Source organism: Marmota marmota, unplaced genomic scaffold (genome assembly GCF_001458135.2).
Source record: "Marmota marmota marmota unplaced genomic scaffold, marMar, whole genome shotgun sequence".
In the NCBI taxonomy this organism is placed as follows: Eukaryota; Metazoa; Chordata; class Mammalia; order Rodentia; family Sciuridae; genus Marmota; species Marmota marmota.
Window position 1 is genome coordinate 21,864,564 of NW_026000093.1, and position 27,928 is coordinate 21,892,491.

The window sequence follows — 27,928 nt, forward strand, 5'->3', positions numbered from 1 at the left end:
ACAGACCACTTTTTAATCCTACTACACAAATTTCTGTACATTTTTATGTAAGTTCCTATTCACATATTTGAAATTATGCATATATACAGAATGTACCATTCTGCATGCTGCTTATTTTGACTTAATCTCAACTTAATTTTAGACATATTGTTTTCAACTATAAACATATTCTTTCATATCTATCTATTTAATATCTAATTTTATATCCTTATGCTAATTGTGATTTTCCTCTTTCCTTTAATATATTTGCCAGCAATCCATTACCCTTCCCCAAAGTTCTTTCTCATTTCTATAGATCTAGTGTGCTGTTATTTTGGGAAGTAAAAAAGGATGCTGAAGGTTTTTCAGACAGACATCCAGAAACCTCTAGGATAACTAGCTTTACACATTTATATAAAAATATTTGTGAGAGGTGGAATTTTTTTTTTCCCAAAATAGGTTTGGATTCTTTTGCAAGCATTGGTTCCCACAAATGAGTTCCCTACATCTACAATCATGACCACTACACATTTGGAAGCTACTGGTGCACTCAGAAACATGCAGCGACAAATGCAATAAGTGGCAGAGAAATAGAAAAGGAAACTTAAAAAAAAATACTCCAGCTAATTCTTTGGTACATGGTTAAGTCATAAATTGGCCATTTCATGTCATAGCAAAAAACTGGTCCAATGACTGTCACTCATCTTCATAGGTGTGTTAATGCCAGCCTAGAGCACATTTAAATTGTTTTACCTTTAAGCCCTATTCTACAACACTATATAGAAAGGTGAGATTCTTCCTAAGAAGTCCTGAGTGAAAGTGATGGGCTGTCTATCATCTGCTAAAGGAATAGCTCATCAACCCATCACAGTGCAGTGGTGATGAGGCTACTTCCTTGGAACAAAAGTGCCCAAGGTTTTACAATGACAGCAGGCAGATTCTGGGGACAGCTGCATTTAGGACACAAACTCCAGACTCGGCACTATTTCATCTCTTGATGGGTAAAGAGGTCAGCAATGATCAGCTTCATTCTCACAAAAAAAATAGTAAGTTAACATCTCTTAGAGAAGTCCACTATCAAGTAGGTGCTTAAAAGAAAACAGCCTATGGAAGAAGGCTGGTGACAAAAAACTCCTACCCATAAATAATTAGAACTAATATTGCATAATAGTATTTTCCCTAAATAAGCACACATTGATGCAAAGATTGCATGTATTTCTAAGAGCTTCCCTATTTATAAAATAAAGGTTTAGGGGAAATGACTCAAGGTGCTTGATTGCAAGTTTATGATTTAATTATTAAGCTACAGTCCATTCCCTTTAGAGTACTGTAGCTGCAGGAGGAACGTAATAGTTAATAGACACAAGACACATGCCGCCACTGCCAAGAACCACTCACCAGGCACGATATATCTGATGAGACAAATTCATTACAATTTTGTGAGGCTATGTGGGACTGAAACTCAAATTCAGAGAGGAGAGCTTAGCTGAAAGCGGTAAGTTGGGCTTGTACTGAAGTGGAAGAATGGATGAAGTTGGAAAGAGAGATGTGCAGGGATGGGACTCCCAGTTAGGAGGTGTGTGTTGTGACAAGGCCAACAAGTAGGATGCACAGAGCATTTTCTGTGATTCTTCTGGATGACTCATTATATGGATTAATAAGATTTTTTCAAGGAAATTAAAAATATATAAGGGGTTTAGATTTGTATCTGGTAAATAGAAGGAAATGGTGGCTAAAAATTCCTCGATGTTGGGAGACACCAAGAACGTATTTTAAACAATTTAGGGAAGCAGCCAGAGTCAGATGGATTTGGAAGTGTGACTGTCTGGGTCACAGAAAAATCAGGCAGAGTGACAGTAGAAATGGAGTGAGTGTGATGGATGGAAGGCATCATGAATGGAGAATTCATGTGACTTATGGGCTGCAGGTAGAGTACCCCAAAGCAAATCTAAGTGGACAAACTGGTTTAGGACAGCTGAAATCATTAAGTGTATTAAGATATTCAGATGGTTATGACATGCAATAGCAGAATGGAAATACTCCATCTGGTAACTGGAGCCCTAGGTTCCAAAATAGAGCTACCCACAAATCTTAACAGAAATGACAGCTATAAGTGTGACACATGCACAGTTAGTTTATCAAGAGTGGGCACACACTGAGAGAAGTGGGTACCAAGGCCTAAAGGAGCACATGGTTCTGAGTCTTTACAGCCAAAATGTTTCCCAACGGGAACATAATGACACCTTCCTTCTTTTTCCTCTTGACTATGGCTGTGAACTCTCCAAATTCCCTTAGCCTGACCTTCCCACCTGATATTTTGCATTTCTCCCTTCTAGTTACATCTGACATCCATCACACATAAAGCCGGGCATGTGGGCACTCATAGATAAATGGATATTGCTGGATTAAACTAAAATTTTCCAAAATTTAAAAGCAGACTCTGTTCATATTGCACTTCTGGGAATTTATCCCACAGAGGAATTTGTCCAACAGATACACTTGAATAAACCACATAAACACCATTCACTGCAGAACTGTTTGTAATAGTAAACACAGGAACCCACCTAAAGTTCAGCCCTAGGGGACTGGTTAAATAATTGCACATCCACATAATGGAATACCAAGCAGTCACTTAAAGGGATTAGAGATGGAAAGCTCTATATACTGATACAGATAAGTGCCAGGACAGATTGCCAATGAAAAAAAGCAGGTACAGAAGAAAACAATATAATTATCATTTGTATTAAAAAAAAAACCCTCTGTTTTCCTATGCATACATTATTTCTGGATAGTTTGCATATGGAGGTACCAAAACATAGATTATTCTAACAACTCATGAATACTTATTATACTTCTCATCTTTTTCCCCTCTAATCAGAAGTGAGCTCTTCAAGGATGAAGGAGAATCCAGTTCCAAGACCTGACATATAGTAAGTGTTCATCAAATGTTAACAAATCACTATACAGTAGTAAGATTCTTTGGATTCCATGTTTGTAATCTCTGTATCACTCTTAATGAAAACTAAAACCAGATAATTTAATTGCATTACTAATATTTTTTATATAAATGGCTTCTATTTTCTTCTTGAATATGTTCAGAATTAGGTATTGTCAATCAGGTTCTCAGTTCTATTCTGGATTTTACAAGTTTTGAATGTTTAATAGTGCAATTATTTGGGGGGTGGTGGTAGAAGGGATTGAACTCAGGAGCACTCAACAGTGCCACATCCCCAGTTCTATTTTGTATTTTATTTAGAGACAGGGTCTCACTGAGTCACTTAGCACCTTGCTTTTGCTGAAGTTGGCTTTGAACTCATGATCCTCCTGTCTCAGCCTCCTGAGCTGCTAGGATTACAGGCCTGTGCTGTGCCGCCTGGCTAAAGTGAGCAACTTTTGATGAAGCCTATGTCATTGTGTAGAATAATGTATATTTATTGTTTTTTCCTGTTATTCAGAAGAGACTAATTTGAAATAGCTTTCTAAGGTTAGTTTAGTAAGGCCACTTTTACTCTACAAATGAAAACTAAGTATTAACATCTTGATTTTTTTTTTAATCATATGCATGAACAATTTTCACTCAAGTCATATTGTATTAGGAAAACAAAGAATTTATGGTGAAAAAGAAAGCCTGATTTTTTTTTTTCTTTGAGGAAAGCATTTCTATGATACAAATTATAGAGTTAGATTCAATTACTCAGAAAAGTCCTTGGACTAAATTGGCAAAGAGGTCCAAGTGAAACCAGGATTTCAAGTGACCTTTAATGACATAGGCAACTGGAGAATTACTTACTGGCTTTTGTTTCTGGCTTAAAAAACAATCTTACTTAGTCAGGTGAAAGACATCTCTACAGGGAAAAGAAGAGTGTTGTTGTGCATTTTTAACTGAGAGGTAAGCTAAATGGTTAAAACTGATTTTGAACAAATGCAAAATGTTTTGACTTTGCAAGACAATATAAAAATGTGCAAGACTTCAGTGGTTCACTATTTAGTAATTTAAACTGATTAGTACTACTCAATAACTGAAGTATCAGAATGAATAAAGTTTAAAAGCATAATTTCATATCTGCCTCACAAGAAGAAACAAACTTTAATTTAAAAAAGCATATAAATTATTTTCTGTAAACCAAATGCTTAAGATATATAAATGAGATTCAGAGAAAGCAAGTTCAAAACTTAGGACACTTTCTAGCTGTGTCTGTTGGTCAAATAAATCATCCTTTCTGTGCCTTCATTTCCTCCTCTGTGAAGTGGGTCTAAGGATTCCTTCCTAATAAAATTGCAAGGATTTAATGAGACAATGGATATGAGTGCTTAAAAGGAGAGACTGAGGTATGAAGATGTTAGTAACTGGAACAAGAACTGCTAACTCTTCATGTAGCTTTTTACAGGGCAAGTTGAGGATATTCATTATCTATTATTTTAGATCTTTTTCTAAAAAGGCTAGACAAAACATTCTCCTTAAGTTAGAAAATTAAGACCTGTCATTCTGAGTAAACTTGATATCTGAATCTTTTGAAAAATCTACACTTTATATACAGAGAGGCAGGTCCCAAGGTACAAAGAGACTATTCTCATCACCTATAGTCAAACAGGAAATCAAAGTTAAAGGCTGGGATGACCCATTCATAGTCAAAAAAATTCAGAGAATGTTCTTTGCAACTGGTGTACCCCAGGTAAAGAAAGAATATCATATCCAAAGACAAACGGAAATAATTTTAACTGTTTTTCTAACAAAGAATTTGTTTTTCCTGTTGTTCTTACCAAAACCAAACCTAAGAAATATATATATTTTTAAGGTTTTTAGATAGGGTCCAAAGGATTTTACCTGTATTCTTTGATTTTAGGTGATCACTTTCACACACTTTGGCAACTTTCTCCTGAAATTAAACTTTTGGTGAACACCAGAGGAAGAAGAACCAGGCAGAGTCACACCCTGGCCTAGGGTCACATAGGCATGAAATGCTGCTCTTCAACTCTACAGTTCTCAGAGGTGTAAATCTGTTCCATGCCTTCCTGGCCACCAGGAGGTCCAAGGGGGAATTCCAGAGGTTTTTCCAGAAAGACAACTTGAGCCTGCATTCCCACTAAACATTCTCTTTAGATCTCCAGGATTGAATGTTGGGAATTCTAATTTATTTTGAGGAAGATGATCCACAGGGCTAATATGTATACCCAAGAACAATCAAGGCTGCACACTGGTGGAGAAGAAAGGTCAGAACAGAACGAGTGCTTAAATGGCAAATGCCATTTCAGATCAAGCACCAACAGACCAGAAGTTAGTGAGAGTCTCCTGGCACACTGTATCCATGGTGCGTATCAGTGAGGTCATTGACAGAATTAGTGTCAATACCTACATTTTCATTGGAATTCAGAGGCACCAACAAAGGTGCATGAAGTCATCTTCATAGACCATAAGAAGGCTGGCCACATGTCATACGTGAGGTTCAATGATGCGTCTGTGACCTGGAACTTCATGTGATGTGCCACTTCTAGTATATACGAAAAAATATTGTAGAAGAACTAGATTCTTTTATGGAATCTAATGAATGAGTGTGGGAGGGGAAAGTTATGTTATTGGCTAATCTTGTCATGCTCTTAGGAAATATTTAGAGTACAAGTGTACCAAGAATTATAAAAACATTCAAAGACAGACTCAATAAAACAAAACAAGATCTCCACCTCTAAGCTCAGATTTAGTTCCTGAAAGAGACACATCAGCCAACAGGAATGGTGGCTACCATTTCTTACTGAATTCACATGTATCAGGCTCTATTTTATTGTAGTTATAGATCTTAAATCTAATCTTTAAAAACAGGCCTGGGAGCTAGGTGCTTTTGCTAGACCAGGAAGACGAAGAGAGGGGTCAAGAAACTTGTGCAAAGTCAGACTGGATAAGCAGCAGAGCCATAAATCAAACCTAGGCTGGAGCAAGAATCCAAGCTGTTTATTACTCCAGTTCTGGTGAGTAAGACTATAATTAGGTTCCTAGACACTGTGGGTATATGAAAAGTAAAGCATGAATTTTGAAAATTGAGTTAAAGATTCCAGAGAAAAAATGCTAGGCATGGTTTGAGGAGGGTGTAAATCCTCAAATGCACATGTTGAGGGTATCTGGAGGTGGAGCCTGTAGGAGGTAATGAGATAGGGCTGCCATGACAGCATTAATGGCTGTACAAGAGGAACAGAGACCTGATCTTGCATACTTACTGTCTCAATGTGGGATGCCCTCTGCCATGTTATAATGTAGCAAGATGGATTGCTCAGCTTCTAGAACTGAGCCACATAAACCTGTTCTTTTATAAATTGGTCTCAAGTATTTTGTTACAGTAACAAAACAAACATCAGCAGATGAATGTGACTGCAGTGTTCTGTGAAGGAAGAAGGCAGGTTGTAACCAGATTGTGAAGACCCTGGCTGCCAGGCTAAGGTATGTGGTCCTCCCCTTACAAAAGGGCATTGAGATGCAGAATGAAACAGCTTCTTCAGAGAGAACCTTGAAGAGATTGAGGAGAACAAAAATGCAAGGGTAAGACAGGAAGTCAGGAGACTTAAAGTGAGGTCCTTTACAAGTATCCCAAGAGGCAGGACCATCAGGTCCCGTAGAAAACCAAATCTCTGGCCACCTGGTATGGAAGAGGCTTTCTGAAGTGATGATTGAAAGGTTCTCAGGTTGCAGTCAGGCTCAGGTAATGAGATTTGAACCACCTGGCAACGTCTGTTCTGGGTACAGAAAGGGGCAGGCTGGCATGAGTAAGCGTGTGTGTCATCTCTGTTCTGGATGGTGACTGCACCACGATGCCTACCTTTCTGCTCCCAAAGTCTACACTCTATGAAGACCAACCAGATCTTCACAATCTGGTTACAACCTTTGAGCTTGTGCACCTCACTATTCATGTTGAGTTCTCTGACCTTTTCCGGTGCTTATAGCTCTGTACATGTCCCATAGTCTGTTTCAATGATCCATTTATGAGAATTTTGAGGACTAAGGAAAAGTGAATAGCACAAGATGTACCCTCTACACTCACCTTTTTTGCTCCTTGTTCTTCTTCCACACCATCTCCTATAACAACATACACCACTTTTCTTCCAAACCTTTGAATTATCCTCTCAAAACAGCTTTCTTTTCCTAATGAACAAAAACAAATTACACAAAATGTAAAGTTTGGATAACCCAGACTGATGGTGCTGGAACCTTTTATATAAAATGCTTTTTTTGTGCTTTTGATTCAACTCAACCCCATTTGTGCAAAACTTAGAGTGCTTGTATGTCATTTGGTATTATATGGAATAGCACAATAGATTTAAAATTACAAATTAATTAGCAATGTGGTATCCTGTCCCTTGAAAACTGACAATACTCTTTTCCCAAGGACTTGTTTATTAAAAAGTAGAATCTAGTCAATTTCAGTTTAACAATTGAGAGAACAGTGTTGTTTTGCAGTAATACTTTTTTCTTTTTTTCCTTACAAGCTGAGACTAAACAAAGACATGAAATTCTGGCAATATATTATAGCTTGGTTTTTAAGAAGTTTCATAAAATATCAAACTCTGAAAATACTTGTTCCAAATAGAGAATGTTAAGAGAAATGAAACTGGTTTGACTTGGTTTTGGCAATAGGAAGAACAAACAAACATTGGAATTAGTTTACCCCTTCGTTTTCAGGTTGAATTAAAGCCCAATGAGTTTACTTGAAATAGTTTCAAAAAACTCCTCCTGAAATCAGTGTCAGGTAATTGGGGTACCATAGTGAGCTCATGCCTACTGTACCCAGGCATCTTATGTTCAATAAAGCACTTTCCTAGAGGAAAGGAGAGATACAGGTAACAAAACACCTTTATCTGTCTGTTATCTTTCCCATGTCATGACTTAGTTTGGGCTCCCAGCGTGGCTACCCCACCAGCACATCCTAGCAGTTAATGCAGGCATTGTTTCTTCCAAGTCTCTGGCTGCCAATGGGGTCATTTTACTGGACAATGGGACAGTTTATAGTTTTCAAATGTGAATGGTTGAGAGGGACCTGCACCCCTTTCAAATAAGGATCAGATATACCAATGAACAAATTGCTTGTTTGCTTAAACAAATGTCTGCTTTATATTTGTATTTTGCACTAAAATCTCTCATTTGCATCTGACAGAATGAAATAGAGCCAGCCTTATTCAAAGGATACAATTTTAATGCTGCTTTAGTTGTCCACTAAACTGTGAAACATTAAGTCACTAAGGAACAAATACAAAATAGTTTTCTTTGCAAAAATGTATAACCAAATATGTGTCATGAAAACTTTTTCCCTTCTTGAAGGAAAATAAGTGTTTCTGCAGTTTTTGTCTCATGGAAACAGGAAGGTTAAACATTAAAGGTGAAGGTAGAGAGGACAAAAATGAATTCTTTCCTATGCATATAGGTTCAACTATAAATTTGGGGTCAGGTGGAAAAGATGAAGCTGTCATTTAGAAGTTAGTTAGAAATCTTATACTAAGTATTCACTTTCAATCCATTTTGTCTGAAAAGGCATCCCCGCAGTTCTGCTAAGTGAGAGACCATTCTTCTCCTAGCATTTTAGCGGTTTGTGTACCATGAAAAGCCTGTTTTTTTCTATACTGATCACATCTCTTATTTGATGGCACAATTAGCAATAACAATGAGTTTTAATCTCTAGTTTTCTAAATAAAAATATAGAAAAGTGAGATCCTGCCTCTGGTGTTGAGATAATTGTGTACCACCCTATATTTTTCATTCTAATTTTTATTCTGTATTGAAAAAACATCCAATATTTGAAATAAAATGTCCATTTAAATAGTTAATGCTCACTGAAGTGTTATTGTGATTTCCTATTACCATTTTCAAATTACCTGGGATTAAACCTCAAAGCATATGACACACAAAATACTACTTGTGCTTTCCTTCTGGGGGCTCAGAACTACCCCTTCTGTATACTAAATGTTTCCTTGGAATTTGTCCCAACTTTCATGTGCTAATAAACCTTACCACACTCTCTGTTTACAAAACACAATAATTCTACTTGATCAATATAGATGAAAATAGGATTAACACATGACTTAATATAAACCGATTGTTCTTTTTATGGAACATGAGAGCATATACAATTTCTGGTTATAATGGGCTACTAAAACAGTTATTTAGTATATCCCTTTCCTTTTATATTTTTCAGCTTTTTGGTCTTTTCTCGGGAAGCATCATTCTCAAATTCTAAATATGTATATTTCCAATTTGAGAAGTCTACATGAATACTCCATAGGCTTTTCAAACTCAACACTGATTTAATTAAGCATAATTTCCCCATCCATTAATCATGCCACCACTGACCCAGGTGCCTAAAAGAAACCTCCATGCCAGCCTTCCTTGAAATAAACATATTTATTTTATTCAGAAACATGTTTTGAGTACCTAATATAAGCTGGGCACTGCAGACACTATGATGAGCAAAAGAGACAGAGACCTCAAGAATATTAAAGACTAATAGAGAAGTCTTACTATAAATATATAAGTAGTTATTTAGCGATCATTAAGTATGTACTTTAGAGAAGTACAGGAAGTATAAAAGTAGGAGACCCATTAGACTCACAGGAATTCCACCTTTGTCCCTTTATAAATAGCCAGAAATAGGCTTCTTCCTACCTGCAAGGATGCTTTATCCTCCTTTCCAGGGAATTAACCAAAATAACATTTATCTCCTTAGGGTAATATACAAAGCCATAAGACTAGACCCATGTGTACCTCTCCAGTTTCAACTTCAAGTTTCATTGTACACTAATCAATCAGGATCATTCACAAATCCCTTAGCAGGAAACACATTTTAATTTCTCTTTTGATCTCTTAGCACATCTGCTGGGTACACAGTCTTTGTTCTTCTATACCCAGCTCAAATGTCATCCTGCCCCTTAGCTTTTGCTAGTATTTGCCCTCTGCCGACTCCCGAACAGAAGCAAATGCTTCCTTGGCCATGTGCACATTCAGGCATTTAGCAGCAACCTCCAGGGTATGGAAAGGAGTTTACATTTTGGAATCAGACCTGTAATTGGCCAACTATATACTTGAGCAATTTACTTTAATTTCTTCATTGTAAAGATTGAGTTAATTATATAAAATACTTAGTATAGTTCTAGACACCCAGTAGATACGTGAGATAAGTGCTCATTCATATATTACTTTATCATATTGGAATATGGTGATTGAGATGTCTGCTTTCCCTGAGAATAAGAGCCATGTCTTTGTATCCCTACTTTTATTCTATATTGGTTTATAGTTCAATTAAATTTCATATTAGTCTTTTCCCCAACTGTTTCCTTCTTGCAAATAGCTTGATTTTTTTGTATCTCCATAAAAAAATGGAAATTCAATTGTTCATATAAAAAATTAAAAACAAATCCCATTTCCAGTAATAGAAAAAACTCTAAAAATAGTTTTATTTTTATAGTTTTACATAACTGCTCATTTTAGCTTACAAATATTTTTGTTGATGGTGTCTAAAATAATAAAAATAAAAGGATAATCTGGAATCGATGAGAAATTACTTATATCTCAAGTACTCATCTTAATATTAACCAGTGAAATAAAATTTTATGACTTCCACCAAATGGATTATATTTTATTATTTCTCTTGATGTCTAATACTGATTTTGAAAATTATTTCTCAAGTATTCTGAATTCTGAAAAAATAAGTTTCATTTACTGTCTTTCACTTTTACTACCCAGAAAGAGTTGATAAAAATAATAATAAAAAAAAACAGCTCACCTATTTTAGTTGCACTGTAAATATTTTCTATTGGAAATACAATTCCTAATCCATATAGCAGGACTTTTGCCAACGCAGGGATGAGCTGAGTAGTTGTTACTAAAATATTCACACAGTTAGTCCTAAGGGAACAGAAAGAAAAGACTGTTGAAAAATGAATCCCCCAAATGAACAAGCCAGAGGTACTCTTGTCCCAGCAGAGACCCCAAGGGTGCCTCACCGGGAGTGAATGAGGGAGAGTGCTTTCAGGGCCAGAGTCAACCAGGAATCTGTCAGAGCTTCAATCTCAGCCCTCAACTGCAACCAGGCTTCCCTCTTAGCTGGACCAAGCAGACCTGGGGATTTAAAAGAGTATATGAGCTACTTCCTCACCAATGCATTTCTCCGGCTGTATAAATATTTAATATCATTACCAACATCGCCTCCAAGCTTTATAATATACAAAGTCATTTTCACATATTATCATTCAGGTGACAAATGTTTTAGTTTATAAGGACCACTTGCTGGCTTTGCATTCCTAGCGTGCCTTCTTTTTGGGTCATCTATTTTCCTCACTTCAGCTAACCTTCTGGCTGCCAGTATAGGTGTGTCGTGATGTTGGCTTTGCCAGTGAAAATCAGTCTTGGCAGAACTTTTGCTGAATCTATGAAAAGACAGCTCTTCCTCACCCAGAAAGTGCTAAACTGGTAGGATACAGACCAGGATCTACTGGTGGTCATTTTCCCACCTCTTGGGAGGAACAATCAGATGATTCCTCTCTAGAGGGAAAGCATGGATTCTCTTGATGATATCACTTGAACATCTGAATATAGCCATGTTGGAAATCTATCCTTACACTTTCCATCTTTTTTTTTTAAGTCCATATATTCCCTGTGAATGCTAAAGCCATCCTAGCCACTGTGAACCACAGGAACAGATCCAAGCTAAGGCAAGCATCCACCCTGTAGAAGGAATGTTAACAGCCCATCTTGTGATTTGGTTAGGGGTTGCTAAGCCCATATTATTGGAAGGACAACTGAATTGGAGAGGTCAAGGGACTTCCCCCAGGTCACATCACTAGGTAAACAGGGTAGCAGTCTCTATTCTGATATTTCTGACACTAAATCACAGCAGAATAAGTGCTGGTGAGATGCAACTGTCCTTAAAAAGCTAATTACGTCCCAAACAGTGTGACCCAACAGTAAGTGGTACTGTTGGCATTTGAACTGCACTGAGGCCCTGGTGATGGTCACTTGCCTCCCACATTGTTTTTGTAGGTGTTGTAGATCTCTTTTACTCTTCTGTAGCGGAAGGCCAACTTTCTCATCCAGTCCACACCGCCCCGGACACCAGTTGCCAGGCATAAATTAGCACTGGTGGCTGCAGCAGGAAAGCCATCTGTTCCAAAGTTATATGTGCTATTTAGATGCAAGAGAAGTCCAAAGTTAACTGAACAGAAAATTCATCTTAATTAGATGAACAATTAAGCCATAAAAGGGAGAAGATTCATTCACATTTCATGGTGCTCACCTTAGATCCTGTCCATTATCGTCTGAAGAAACATCATCTATATGGACTTGGTCACATTCCTGAAATGCAATCAAAATGATATGCATCAGTTTTTTGAAAGGTATTTTTTTTTTAAAAAAGCCACACATAGTCATTTTAAAAAAACACCTTAAATGGAGCATTTTTCTACTATGTAAATCAGTAGGTGGCAGTCTCGTAAATTGACATTTTTACCTACTTGCGGTGCTCTTCTGTGGGAAACAAGCAATGTCATCGAGGACTTCTGTTATTCAGCTTCAGAAAACACATTTTTGTGTTTAGAAAAGAAAGTGATTGAAAACAATTAGCATGTGTGTTCCATAAACCTCAGGTACCTTAAGACATCACGCTGCTCAAAACTGATTCAGTGTCTGAGCGTAACTGAAACCAGACATTTTGGTAAATGTAACATGCTAGAAAAATTAAACCTGATGCTAACTGCCAATGAAATTATGACCTCTGATTGCTGTTGAGCCACACACCAACACAGCCTGAGGCCAGTGTGCTGAGGAGCCCAGACAAAAAATCTGTTACTAGTTTGCCATTTATTTGAGAGATGTGAGTTTTATTCCATGTGTGTATGCGCGTGCATACACACACAGGATTTAAAAAAAAAAAAAGAGGACAGGAGACTTCAGCACCTAAATAAAAATAATCAAACCATGTGTTGTTTTACATTTCTTTCAATTTTTTTTAACTGTTATTTTTTACAGTTTGGTATTACATGTTCATTTTAAATATTGAATTTATGAGTTTGTTATACCATGTTAGTTTGAACAGATCTGATTTTAAATCCCAAGCAGTGTATAAACTGTTCAGAACAGCAGGTTGTTAACTTTGGGCTAAAACTTTGCTGGACCAAGAGAATGTTTATGCACCTGTTTGTACAGGAGCCTCAGCGTGTCTCCCTATGCCCTCTCCAGCCCCTCGCCTGGCTGTGGTTAAGAATGGGTGCCACATAAACACTTGAGGAATGAATGAAGGCATACTAATCTGGACACAGACAAAGTGTCTAGGCCAGAAACCAGTAACATAGATGTTACTCCTTTTGCATTTAGACTCTAAATATCCCTGAGGCCTTCATTAAACTAAGTTTAATAATACTCAAAGAAATTTCTAGGCAAATACCCTGTATTAGAATAGATTCTTCTGATTCAGGCTCTGCTCATGTTTTCAGATAAAGTTAATTTTATAAAAAGCAACACCCCTCTTTAGCACTCGGCAACTGACTCTGTAACAGAGATGACATATGTGAACCGCTCCAGTAATGGAAGGTATATTTTTATGTTGCCGGTTCCTTCTGCACAATTCTCTCTCCATGGATTTGTGAGGAAGGGAGCAGGAGATAGAAATGGAAAGAAACTCAAACCAGCTGTTCCTTAACAGAATTAAAATCTTGACCCCCCAACCTCTTCTCCAAAGCATCTATTTTCCAGGCAGCCCTCTCCCAGCAAGCAGCAAGTTCCAAGGAGGAAAAGACTTTGACCTTGTAACCCGCCCACTCTCCTGAGGTCTATAACTTCAGATAAGAAAAAAGGAAAAGGCGGTCTAGGAGCCCTCACATGCTGACTGTGAATTTAACATTTGTAAAACAGGTCATTCTTGGAAAACACAGTGGGGAACTTCTCAGAGTTAACAATTTAATCTTATTTGAGGAGACAATGGTCATTGTTTGTGTTTGCAACAGCATGCTCATTCCAGTTTTAAAGAGTTGCACTAAGTTGGGAGAAGAAATCGCTGATCTTTACCCAGAAATGCAATTTTTATGATAGTTAGTAAATTACTCTTCTACAATGTGTAGTTGGGGGAGGGAGATGGGGTAAAAGGCCATACTGTCCTGAAAGAGAAATTTTTGAACTGAGGGGAGGAAGTCGAAAAACTGAAAGGGAAAAAAAAAAAAAAAGATATGTTAAAAATAATTTAATTCAAGGAAAAGAAGCTGACCCAGAATTCCCTGGTTAACTTGGGAGTTAGAAGAGTGGTTTGGAAGAGCAGGGTGTGGTGATGCTTTTTAAAAACTAATTTAGTTGTAAATTTCCACTAACAGAGGACTCCTTTATCTTCTACCTCTGTTGGCGGCTCCGCTGTCCCCATTATTCTTCTATACCCTGTATTTGTTTTCTCCTGCTAGCTTTATTTAAGACTTATTGTTCCTGGCCCAGACCCTCATTGGAAGAACTGTTCCCTATCTTGGTTAGCTGTAATTAACTGTCAACAGCTTGAGGCTTTTACCAGTTGAGAGCAAACTCACCCCACAATGACTTAATTAAAGCAACTTTGGTTTGATAGCAAAAAGGAAATCTTTCCTTATCAGGAGAATTTTTTGTAGAATCATTTTAATGAAAAGAGTTTTGAAAACCAAAAGCATTTTTGAAAGAGCCTAATTAGCACCATTAAGAATGAAAAAAAAAACATTAAATGTCTATGTAAAATATGGTTTGGAAATTGTTACTCAGTTTACTTAACGAGTAATAGAAAAACTACTGCACAAACTTCAAATGTATAAAATACATACTGGGGATTCCTTAAGCTTGCAAAAATGGCATAAATGTTAATGCTTTTTAAAAATTTCAAAAACTTTAATGAGAAACAATAATATTGCTCTCTTGATGATTACCTGTTAAAATTTAATTCCTGGGAGAATGGAGATTATTACGGAGGCCGTTGCAACATTTCACAACAGTACTGCAAAATGTGTTAATTTGTCATGAGTGTGTTCGCCCTCAAATTTAAATACAGGTACCTTGCTTCCATGCATGTATTCTGAAACTCAGTGTCCAGCAGGAAGATGAACTTTTCTTCTACTTTTTTTTTTTTTTTTTTTGAAGCCACCAAGTTTTTGTTTTTTCTTCTTGGGAACCAAATTTTGGGTTTTCATGTATGCCTTCTGGGTTTGGTCATCTTTCAGTCTCCAAAATTTTTTTTTTTAAAAAAATCCGGACAATTAGATAACTGAAGGAGGAGAGCAAGACCCTATTTAAGAATCACTGGCTTTAAGCAGAAAGAGCCCTCAGCTCTTGAAAAGCAACAAAGTTTAAAGTTACTAGAACATTCCACAGACCCAGAAGACCAAAATGGAAGCTGAGTCTACTTCCAGGTGCCAAATATATTCCTAGAAACCCTGAGTGTGTACTACACTGAGGACAGAACATACAGGATTCCATGGGAAAGTAAGCACTATTTCATAAAAGTACATTCCATATTATTCAGCCTTATAGAAGAATGAAATTATGGCCTTTGCCATAAATGGATGAAACTGGAGAATACTATGCTAAGTGAGATAAGCCAATCCCAAAGAACCAAAGGCCAAATGTTTTCTCTAATATGCTAATGTTAATTCACAATAAATGGGGTGGGGAGAATAGAGGTATTTTGGACTAGGCAGAGGGGAGTGAAGGGAGGGGGTAGGAAGAACGGTAGAATGAATCAACATTATTTACCCTATGTGCATATATGATTATGTGACCTGTGTAACTCTATATCACATACAACCAGATGAATGAGAAGTTATACTCCATTTGTGTATGATGTGTCAAAATGCATTCTACTATCATATATAATTAATTAGAATTAAAAAATATTTAAAAGAGTACATTCCATTGTACTTTTGAAATAAATTTCCAAAAACTATATGATAGGGCTGTCTGGAGGTGAAATCATTACTGAATCTAAGTCTAGGGACAGCAGTCACATTTCTAGGAGCCAGGCCAGCACATTTTATGCATTAATCTGCAGTTGGTAAGGCTTGAGATGCCAAAAGATACCTACTTTCTATTGGGTATCTGGCCTGAGACCTTCCTGGGGGCTGAGGCAGTGATTTAAGACTCCTGATGGATTCTGTACCCACAACCATCTGAGCAGGCAAATGGGTGCCTTAGCTTAGAAAGGTGGTTATTTATGTGGGGTTATCTACGAAGAAGCTCCAGCTTTCTAGGGATCTGAGGACTCAGCATTTAACACAATGGACAAGAATCTTTACCACCTTGGAACTAACATTCTAGTAGGGGAGACACCCAAACAAGAAAACATGCAAAAAATACAGTAGGTTTGATAGTGGTATAAATGCTAAGGAAAAAATACACCAGGCAAGGGGGATATGCAATGCTAAATGGGTATCTGGGAAAAGGAAAGAGAAAGGGACTCACTAGTTCAAAGGCTCTGAGGCAGGAGGGGAGATCCAGGGAGGAGTCACTAGGCTGGCAGTCACTACAAAGAGCTGGGTAAGCAGTGCACAAATCAGCAGTTCTGTCCTCAAGGCACTTACAATTTAGCAGGGAAGAAAAAAATTAATTGACTTTACTGTGATAAATTAATTATGATAGATTTGGCAGAATCTTCTCTGGGACCAAAATGAACCCCCTCTGCTGAGGGTTGCAGAGTTCTAAAGGAGTGAAATTGTATTTTGCTAGGTCAGGAAAGGATGGCACACACCAGTGTTTACCACTTTGGTGATGGAAGCACTCAAACAGACAGATAGTGGCTTGCTAGTGATGACTCCCAGATCCTGAGCTGTGGTGGCAGGAACAAAACAACTTTTTGGTCTCAGACTGTCTATGTTAGACCTTTAGCCTCAATTGACCATGGGGTGGGCAGGAGACAGTGGTATTTATTGCACAAGCCCTCATTCTCTCAAGGAAATGACCTATGTTTAGCGACACAGAGGAGCACTGTAGAGTTAGCAAGCTTCAGAAAGGCAAGAGGAAGAATCTTGAAGACCCTGTTTCTTTTTACCTTCAAATCACTTACCTCATAATGTGTACAGGAGCTAGAAAGGGTTCAAAGTGTGGGGTAAAAAGTTGTGGTTTTGTTTTATTTTTGTCAGTTCCTTTCCAAAGGGATTTCAAAATCAGAAACATGTTTTGCATAAGGGCTCATCCACTCATATAACTTCACATGTTAACTGTACCAATTCTCACATATATATCCATATAGTGCAAATACATTCTAAGGACGAATGGGGCCAGTGCATGACAAAGTTGTGATTTATCCTTCACTAGGAAAACTTTATACTTAATGATGGAACTTTGATCTCACTAAAGCATTGGTCCACTGTTCCCATCCTGGGCTTGGTCCACCCCCATTTCCAGGTCCTAAAGCAACCTTTTGATGCTTGATCACCAAGTGTTCTATACTGACACTCTGTATCCTTCACAGAGCAGACATTTCCTTCCCCCAAAGCACTGGCCAAACATATCAGTAAGAACCATTTGTTATACAGGTTGAGCATCCCTAATTCCAGAATAGGAAATATGAAATGCTCCAAAATTTAAAACTTCTTGAACTCTGACATGAAAAATCCCACTCTTGATCTTATGTGACAAGTCACAGTCAAAATGCAGGTGTGTTAAAAATATGGTATATAAAATTACCTTTAGGCTATGTGTATAAAGTACAGATGAAATATAAATGCATTTTATGTTTTAGAGTATTCGTTCCTATTCCCAAGATATCTCATTATGTAATATGCAAATATCCCAAAATTTCAAAAAATCTGAAATACTCTGGGTCCCAAGAAATTCGAATAAGGGACATTCAGCATCTATTTCTTGTGGAGATCCTGTACACGTAGGCACATGATTTCTCTCACTCACATAGACTTCTGTTTCTTGTTGAGCAGAATTTATGGTGAAAGTACAATAGTGTTTAATGTTATAACCTAATTTATAGAAATGAGAAATGAAGATTTGGAAGAGCTAAATAATGTAAGATAATTAATGAGACACTGTGTCTTTGACCCCAAATTCACATCTCCTCCCCTCAATTTCACATGACAGATACCTGCCTATTCAATATGTCACGACCGAGGTCCTTTGTGGATTACCAGTTATTTGGAGTTTAGGAACTCCAGCTTTGAAATGTATCCTCCCCTTGGCTTCACACCTACTGTGTCTTAGCTTTGTGACCATAACTCCTTTCCCAGCCTGGAGCTTGGATCCTCCAGTGCAAGCTTCAACCCTTCATGTCATTAACAGGCTTTTAAATGATTGGCACTTCAGAGGGACATTGTCCAGAAGGCGCGCCATTGTGGTTATGGGGTCTTTGCCAGGAGTAAATGGTACATACACAGTGCAATTGTAGGTGGTGAGAGCCTGGGTTTTCACATGTCACCCTGACACAGTGCATCCTAAGTAGGAGGTTTGAGGCCCAGGAACACAGATTAGACCACAGTCATGGGAGGGGGCGTTAAACGAGGGCAGATGGTAATGATCTGAGGTGCACCATTGGGCCCACAGGTATTAGCCTGCAAACCTCTGTTCTAACATGACAGGCTCCTGCAATCACTTTCAGATAAATACCACAAACCAAGCGATCAAAGTGTACCCAAGCCTGGCTTCCTTTTATGTGACACGGCCTGTGCTTCACAGAGGAGTAAAATAAATAAAATTAGTAAGCTTCAGTTACTACTGGCCCTCAGCTCACAGGCATCCAAGCACTCACACAGCTAGATTATAAAACGCTCACTTGGATGGTTGGGGAAACTGCCAACATGCAAGCCAGCTGAATACCAGCACTGGTGGAGGGAGTAGGCAGAGAGCCACATGGGGTCCGATCTCACAGCCATGCGGCAAGCGCACAATTGCTTTTAGAACTCTGGTTGTACTGTTATTCTACCTTCTTGGTTCTGTCTGTCATTATTCTTGGCATGGCAACTCAAGCTGACCTTTTTCTGATCCATCATCATCTCTGGTCTTCTAGGGGTGGGCCACAGACTTGTTCTTTTGGATCAAGCCCCGGGAATAACTCTGATTTTGTACAGGGGCTCATATGCAAAATATTAAGTTATGGCAGAATTTTTCTGCAAATATTTATTCTGCTTTGATACTGTAGTGGTTGTACTTTCCCCCCAAGCCTTTCACTTGTACCATAATTATGTAAAAATACACCATACGATTCAAGCTAGTTTAGGAAAATTAATAAAGAGAATTAAGGCAGTTACAACGAGTCTTATTATCTGTGCCAAGTCAAGTACGTAACAGCCAGCACATGGACGCTCTGAACGTGAAACTAGAAACACAAACTCAGAGTAAACCCGAAGCCTTTGAATAAACAGAGACTCTAAGAAGACTTCAGGGCAGTTTGCACATTATGAAAGGGAACAATATGAAAAAAATGACAAATGTATTTTTGGAGAAGTTGAGTTACCGGGTCCAAATTCTGCTGACCAAGGCTATATTTTTTTCCATGTTCCAGATTTATCATAAGAAAACTAGCACCATACTGCCAACTAATTGTTTCAATACCTTCCTTTACAAAGTGGAGAAAAGAAAAGTTACTAGAGAAGTAGCTCTTTTCATTGTGTCTTAACATCAGTGTGCCTGTTAAGACCAGCTGGAGTTGCCAAAGCCGGAAAGAATCACTGGTTTCTTCATCCCCTCCTGTCACTAGTTAATTACATCTGAACTCCTTACTGAACATTACAGATACTTGCTTGAGACCTTTGACTTCGACAAGTTGCTAAGATATTCCTCTTATTTCTAAACAGGAAGATCTACACATGGAGCAGGGATAGTTGTACTACGCAGACAAACTCACACCGATTGTCTGAAAGCTTGATTTTGACAAGTGATCAGTAGTACTTAAAATGTTTTAAAAAACATCCACCTGGGGATCTATCGGCACGGTCCTTGTTTTCATAGAAAGTCTAAATGGAATAGATGACCAGTGTTAGAGTGACAGAGATTTTAAGGGAGTGACTTTCCAAAGTCGGTTTTGCAAATCACTTCTGACTCCCTGGATATTTTGATGACATCTTTGGAAAAAAAAGTAAAATGGGTAATCTGATAGCCTGCTTTTCTGAAAGCATCTATGATTCAGAAGTTCGGGGGTCAGCGGTAGCCAAGGAACAAGCCCCTGGAAGGGAAAGACCTGAAGATCCCTGCTTCTAGTTCACTGACAATTGGATTAGGTATGTCAAGTCCAGCCACTGTGGCTAGGAAATTCTGTCCAAGAGTTAAGAAGCTTTTTACATGTTTCTCTTTGTTAAGAGAGAGAGCGAGTGAGTGCCCACCCAATTAACTCACTGTGTATTTATACTAACTGGCTTGGAATAACACCATCCCAATGTGCTTTCTGAAGGTGTACCCAAGCCCTTACCACACTTTTGAGTGTATATGATGGAGCACAAGGGCTGCCTGGTGTCCTCTGTCTAGTATTGTGGGTACCGGGCAAGCCCACAGTGCAACCCAAGGGCTCAGGGAGGTGTACAGTCCACAGCCTCTGCATGCTGGCAGGACCTGTCATCTGTCTGGGGTGCACTTGGTGACCTTCACATTTCCCTTGCTTTCCCACCACAATGCTTCTCTGCAGGAGGAAAGGGTGCACATTACCTGTGGCTAACACACAGGCGACAAAGAACAAAGGGAGTTTTGAGATTTGCCTCATTCACAATTTGGGGAAGTATAAGCTAAGGAATTAAAACAGACCTGGACAAAAGTATTTTAAAATTTCCACTCTAAACCACTCAGCACACCACTGGCACCGATGCATATTTTAGCTCAATATTTAAATATCCGTATCTGTTTTGATAGGAGTAAGATGACACAACCATACAAGCCAATGGGAAAAGAAAACAGAACTTCAAATCTCAGAAACTGAAAGAAGGAATTTCAACATTTATGTTTTGAACTTTGAAAATAAGATGCAACTTGTAGAGACACACACTGTTTTTTTTATTGTTTCTTACTCATAAAAAGAGTGCTTTAATATATTTAATGTTACAATCTTCCTTAGGGTTTATCTGAGAGAGAGAGAAAGATTTTGCTAAAATTATGTTTACATTGATTAAGGGACATAGGTGCTTACATTAGAAACCCAAGATTTGAATTACAGTATTTTTAACAAAGATGTTGGATATTTTGATCTGAATCTGTTTATATTAATATTCTTAAAATATTTGAAGTCTTTATTTAAAGTGCCTGCAGATGGTATGTTAAGACCAAGGATAAGCTGACGTGTTTAAGCTATGTGCTAGTTGGTATATTTATAAAATAACTGATGAATATTTAAGACAATTAAGTGGAAGTTTCTAGAACTCTTAAGACATATTAATAACTAAATAAAAGATGAAAATTATATTTTTCTTATAATACTAATTCCCTTTAAAATGTGCTAGTTAAAAAATGGGATGTTATTAAATTCTCCTTTAGCATGGGGCTTATCCTAAAGGAATCACATGAAGATAGTTCCTTCTTTGCGGGTATAGTACTAATAAATGTCAGTTTCACTCTGCTTGGAGTTCCTTCTCTCTCACATAAATACCTTCTTTACCACAAGATTACATTAAATATATTTGTCTTTATTCACATTCTCAACCTTAGGGTGAAAAAAGTCTCACTTAATGAAAGCCAGAAAGAACTGAAAATAAACCTTTAAAACAAAGTGAGCTTATTTAAAATTGTTAATCACTCCATCTCTAATGGTAATAGATTAATTAATAATTATGGTATGTGTTACATTTGATTTGGCTATACCAATACTTATAATTTTCTTTACTTTTTAAAAACAATGAATACAACTTGTACTACTTGTTTCATTAATTAGCTTTTTTTTGAGGGAGGGAGCTGGGGTGGTGCATGCTAAGCTCCTGTCCTATCACTGATCTACAGCCCAATCATTTATGAAGTTGTGTTTTGTATACAGTACAAGATATTTCAGTGCATTCTATGTGCCTACCACTGATACTGCGCATAAAAGCTTATGCCAGCTACGTGGCTTTATTTATAGTTCAGTTAATATAAAAGGATTAGCAATTTACAAACTTGTATAGGAACTAGTGAAAACGTTGCAAACCTTCAGATACAACATAGGACAACGCAATCATGTGTGCTATCAAATTATATTATACATCTTTATCATTAAAATGTTATACAACATTGAAATTGCATTGGGTAATAAAGTATGACCACAAAAGACTATAAAGATCAATGTGCAAAATAATTATTTTTCAGAACATTAAAATAACTCAGCACACATCTAACATAAATATTGTTCTTTTGAACATTGACTCAGAACTACACTTAAGAAGCCTTTGATTTACTGCTGAACTTATTCTCAATTTTCAATGGCCCTGCTCATCACTTTTGCAAATGTAATTTGTCACTGGCAACAGTCAGTGTTCTTTGTAACTCCTGTTTCCTTTCTTTTAGATCTATTATTCCTGCTGAGAGTATCTTCTAAGGAAGAATTTTTCATAGTGACATCAACTCTAGGCTTGCTGTGAATAATTACAGTCTCATAAAAAAATCATTCTTTTTATTACAAACTTGCTGCCAGAGCATGAAAAAAATATCCAAATCAGGAGACCTCTTGATCTATCCTCTTCTGCAGTCACTTAGCCCTCATTGCCATTAGAGGACAACGAATCGCATAACAGTTTGCCTACAAAATATTTACCTAGAAGCTCTAATTTAGATAGAAATATTTGTTTTGTGCATATATAAAATAATGAACTTAAGCTATAATACAAACTAGGTCATATCTGAAAGTTTTCTTTTTAGTCTTTCTAGATATTTGCAACAAATAGAAATTCCAGTGTATCATTGTTCCAAATTTATCATTATTTAACTGCAAACACTAGGCTGACAGAATTTCAAAAGAAGTATTTTCACATAATTAACCTTGTTAAGTGCTTGGGTTTTCAAGATTTTTTGTCTTTCTTTTTTGCAGTGGTGAGGGTGGAGTTCAAGGTTTGAATGTTGAAAAGAGATTAATTTATCAACTGTAGTTAACTTAACACAGATAATTTTATAATTGTAAGAAATACTCAGTGTATAAAATAATGTGTAGCTCAGAATAAATCAGCCTCCATGACATCCTTAGTCGATAAGTTCATAAAGATTTTCCAAGCCAATTTTCCCTGCCATGTAATTATTACTGACTCCAGAAAGAAAAATATGCAGAACCGGACATAGGCACTTGAAAGAAAGAAAAGGAAAAAAGGTTCCCTATGAGCTACCGGAAGGTTCCATCATCACCTCCCCTCACTGACAACCCCTGCAGGGGGAAGGGAGGACCTCTGAGGGCCACTGCTGTACTCATAATATTCCTCTCTCTTCCAAGTGTCAATGGGGCTGAATTCTACTGCTCACATCATCCCTTCTGAATCTTCTTTTATATAACACAGACTTCAGGTAAGAAAAAATTTTGGTGGGAACAGTCCTATCAGATCAATTTCCTTGTGCATGAGGAGCCCTGGTGTGCCTTGAATCATTAGCCATTAAAACAGGAAATGGAGTTTGGTTGCCTGAAAGGAGAACTAGGGAGAAATGTTATCCATACTTATATTTTTCAGTCTCTATAGAACCACCTCCTCTTCTTGAAAGTGAAATTTCATGTTTTGTTTATATGCTATTCAGGAGAATATTATATATCATTAATATGGTATGAATATTATACATGTTAAATATTGTGTCAATACTAGAAAAATATAGGACACATATCCTGTATTTTTAAAATTCATTTTGTCAAGCATTCAACTAATGATGAATACCTATTTAGATTCCAGGCACTAATCACACAAAAATAAATGAAATGCAGATCTTGCTCTGAAGGCTTTATCCATTTGGGAAGGGCTGAAGAGACAGGGTACAGGTGACTATGATTTTCTCCCAGGGAAGGTACTAGAATGCTTGCAAACCCCATTCTCCTTTCAACCCACCTAGGGTAGCAACTTTCAGACACATTTATACCATCTCCAGTATGAAGTCTAATCTGCTTGGGGTAGAGGCAGTTAGTGCATCTCACTTCTGTTTCTCTCTCAATAGATGCATTAGTAAAAACTGAATTAGATACAATACATTCCAACGCAACTGAACACTTGAGGGCCTCTCCAAAGAGTCTTAACCTTGCAAATGCCATTCTATCCCACCAGGAACCACTTGCTCCACCATGCTAGTGTCAACTGGCTTGGCCTCTTATTCCCTGCCTTCCCCAGACACTGGGTGTATCTGCTGCTTGCTAGAATGCCTTCTCCTTCCTTTCTATTTCCCAGGGAATGCTCCTTGGTGAAGCTCACACTGATTTCTTTCTTGTCTCTACTGCTGACATCTCCACAACCCACTGCTTGAATAATAGTAGCTTCCAATATTGATAGCCCTCAAGGGGTCAGGCACCTGTGCCACATGTCACATGTCACATATTCTTTCCAATTCCCCCTAAAACTCTGCATTTGATGGATAAGTCCATGGAGACATATATAGATCATTTCTTTGCCCTCCAGGACCAAAAGCTCTTCAAAGGAAGAGAACATCTCGTATGTATCTTTTTCTCCCAGCTTATTTCCCAACACTGGGCCAAGCACACAGATGTCACTGAATGAAGCCTTCCAGATTATCTGGTTGACAGGATTGGATTAGGAAAGAATAAGGACCCCATCCGAAGTTCATTGATAAAGCTACTGGATTCTATCAAAGTGTTAAAAATGAGTAATTTTGTAAAAATACATTTACTATTTTGCCAGATTATAAAATGATATACATTCAGGTAGAAAATTCATACAGTAGTGAAAAATATGTTAAAAAAAATCAACTCCAATTCCAGTCCTTAGAAATAACCACAGGTAAAATCCTTGTCCTTCCCATCCTCCTGTTCACTCATTTATTCAGGCTCTGGAGTTTATTACAGAGCTCACATTGTTATAGGAGAAATAGGCAAAAAAGCAGATAAAACCAGATACATGTGTTTTAATTACTTTCCCCTTCCCCTCAACAATTTGTAAAACACCTTTTAATATCAATTAATGAATGACCTATATTATTCTTCCAAATTGTTGTATACTATTCCATTTTGTGCATGTTTCACATTTTCTTTTAGGTAAGCAATGGCTGATGCACAGTTTTCAATATTTTCTTGGACTGTTAACTTTAGTAGGGCAGAAACTGTTTTACTTCTTGAAATCATATTTCAAATAAAAGTAGTACTTGTGCATGGCTGTTGCTCTATAAATGCTTAAGTAAATGACTACTATAATGAATATGCTTGGGCAGATTTATGACATTCATTTATCTCCTTAGTCTATCTTTGGTGTATTCTTAACTGAGATTTTTTAATCACTCAGCCCTCTCAGCCTTGTTGATTATATATCTCTTGCTCAGAATGCTCTCCTCTCTAAAGTCCACCCCATGCAGCTATGCTGGTTCCTGTTAGGGTTCTTCTGATACCCTCATCGTTTTCAGTTTGCTTGCAGGCCTCTGAGTTGACTCTGCTGTTTCACTTATTTGCATCCCCCCATCCCTGACCTGACCAGATTGTAAGCTCCCTGAGAATAGATCATCTTCATCTTATTTACCATTATCTCTAAGGATAGCTTTACAGAATTCATTTGTTTCTTACTTCAACTTAATGTTTTACATTTTCCTTTGGATTTGGGAATAGTCCCACTTGTCGGTTTCCAGGTTTCCATAAGGCCTCGCATGGCCAATTATGAAGACGACTTCTGCTTAAGATCATGGACTAGGCATGTGGATGTGAAATAGAAATATTCATCTTGGTCCCCTACAATTTAAATTATTTTTCTTATATTTTAAAGTAAATGTTTTAGTTGCTCCATTAAAAAGAAAAAATATTCTTATTTCACCAAACTACTACACGTTACAGCATATGAGCTAAGCATGTCTTTGCACTGTTCATTTTCCAAGCGCTTATTATTTTTGGTTGATTGAAACATCTTATCTCCAAGACCAGTGGGACTGTATTAAGGAGCCTATGACAACTAGTTCCCACCAGCTGAAAGGGGGTGACCTCTTAGACCTGATTTCCCTTTAACTTTCTGACAAAATTCCAACATTAGGAGATACTTTTTACTCAGTTATACCCCAAAAGGCCAAGAGTTTACAAAATAATACTGCTCAACAGCAACATCCCTTCCCCATGCTCCAACCCCTCCACCTGCCTTACAAAGCAGCAGCACAGAATTAGCAGTGAGCAGAATCCTGGGTTCAGGAAGCCTTTCCTTGGAAATGCTGTTAGAATGCTGAGTGCAGCCCAGATAGAGGGGCTATTGTAACTGCACTGAAATGGGAGACGCCTCCTGGGACGGCAACTTAAACACATTTGGGGGAAGTTGGAGTTACAGACCTTCTTTTGCACTATTCAATCTTAAAAAAAAAAAAAAAAAAAGCACCTTGAATTGCTTTTTCTACTAAGCAAACTTCCTATGAAGTAAACTCTGGCTTTACAAAGTAGGGACTCCCAACTGATGATTAGCAAGCACCTGTCAAAATCAAAGATCTAAACTAAAAGCCCGTCATAGGTGACACTGACAGGTCAATTTCATGGGATTTATAAATAAACTGACGGCCATTCAGCTCACTGCTGAAAAAGTGACATTTTCATTTAACAAGAACGGAATGCACTCCATTGACTGCTGTGTGTGTGCAGGGTTCTGTGGCAGGTACTAAGCTGGGGCTTCTGATTCTGTTGTTTCCTAATTTCACAGAATCCCTGTCACCCTGTCTGAGGCTCAGAGTTGACAATGGGAAGATCACATCTTAGGAGGAAGCAAGGACTGAATCTGGGTCTCTGCACCTCTGAAGCATTCTCTCTTCTCATCCTGCACAAATTAACTACCAGTCTGACAGAATAATTACTACTTGGAATGGCTAACTTGGACTTACCTAAATCATTTAAATTTCTGAATCAGGAATTTTTCTAAATTTATTCAGATTCTGTGTTTCCAGCAGAAATTTAAGAAAGGGATCCCCTGCTCCAAGATAACTTTTCTTTTTTGTGCAGTACATGCTTCCTGGGAAATCATAATTGATTTTATGAGTGATAAAATAGAGCTTCCTGCTCAGTTCTCTCTCCTGAGCTTCAGATCTACATATCCAACTGCTTGATGGACTCCACTTATATGTTCAACACACACCACAAATTCAGTATCACAAACCCAAATACACATCTTCCTTCTGAGGCCAGCCCATTCTCCGGGATTTTCTGTCTCTGCCTTATTTCTCAGGCTAGGAACTAAGCTTCACGTTGCCCTGCCCTTTATAATGAATATATCCTCAGATCCCAGTCAGACCACTTTAACAGCTCTCCCAACTGCCCCTGGTCTCTGTTCCCCCAAAGAAGCTTGGTGATTTCTCACCTAGATTATCAACATCTGACTTCACAATAGAATTCAGTTCCATGTTAGTGCTAAAAATTTTTTAATGATTATTGTTGGCTCAATGTAAAGTCCAACTTCCTAAGTGGAATATACAAAACCTTTCATGATCCGGCTCCTGTCACCTTGTGAGGCTCTGTCTCCCAGGTGCTGTGTGTGCACTGCTTTACACTTACTCAAATTCTGTCCCCAAACACCATGCTCTTTCATGCTCAGTGTTACTCCCTGGGAGCATGGTGATTTCTTCTTTCGGCCTTGCCACCTCTCTCCCAGGCTGAGCCAGCCAATCTGCGTTTGGACTCTGCTAACTTCCATATGTATCTCCACCCACCATTGTAGATATCACATAGTGAGATAGTTGTCTTACACTTTTCTGTCTCCACCCAATATCTGGGCTTCTTAAGGGCAGAGAATATATATATTTCATGGCTTCTCTTCCATGCCCAGCAAGTGTGCAGAATGGAGTTAGCATGGGTCGGTTTACACAGCAAAGCAGCTCTTTATCTGCAATGCAGAAGCTGCTAAAATAGTGGTTTCTGCCTACTCAACAACAGGAATTTGTGTC

General features: G+C 37.8%; 1 protein-coding gene across 15 annotated transcripts in view; it reads right to left on the minus strand.

The window, feature by feature from the left end:
* The window catches only part of Eya1 (EYA transcriptional coactivator and phosphatase 1), a 295,310-nt gene that overhangs the window by 4,091 nt on the left and 263,291 nt on the right, over nt 1-27,928 (minus strand). For all 15 annotated transcript variants that reach the window (XM_048783048.1, XM_048783042.1, XM_048783041.1 and 12 more), the window contains 5 exons: nt 12,243-12,301; nt 11,970-12,130; nt 10,954-11,068; nt 10,734-10,855; nt 7,005-7,105 (listed from right to left, as the gene is read on the minus strand). In XM_048783048.1, coding sequence (XP_048639005.1) covers nt 7,005-7,105; nt 10,734-10,855; nt 10,954-11,068; nt 11,970-12,130; nt 12,243-12,301 — 558 coding nt within the window. The remainder of the gene's footprint in view (nt 1-7,004; nt 7,106-10,733; nt 10,856-10,953; nt 11,069-11,969; nt 12,131-12,242; nt 12,302-27,928) is intronic.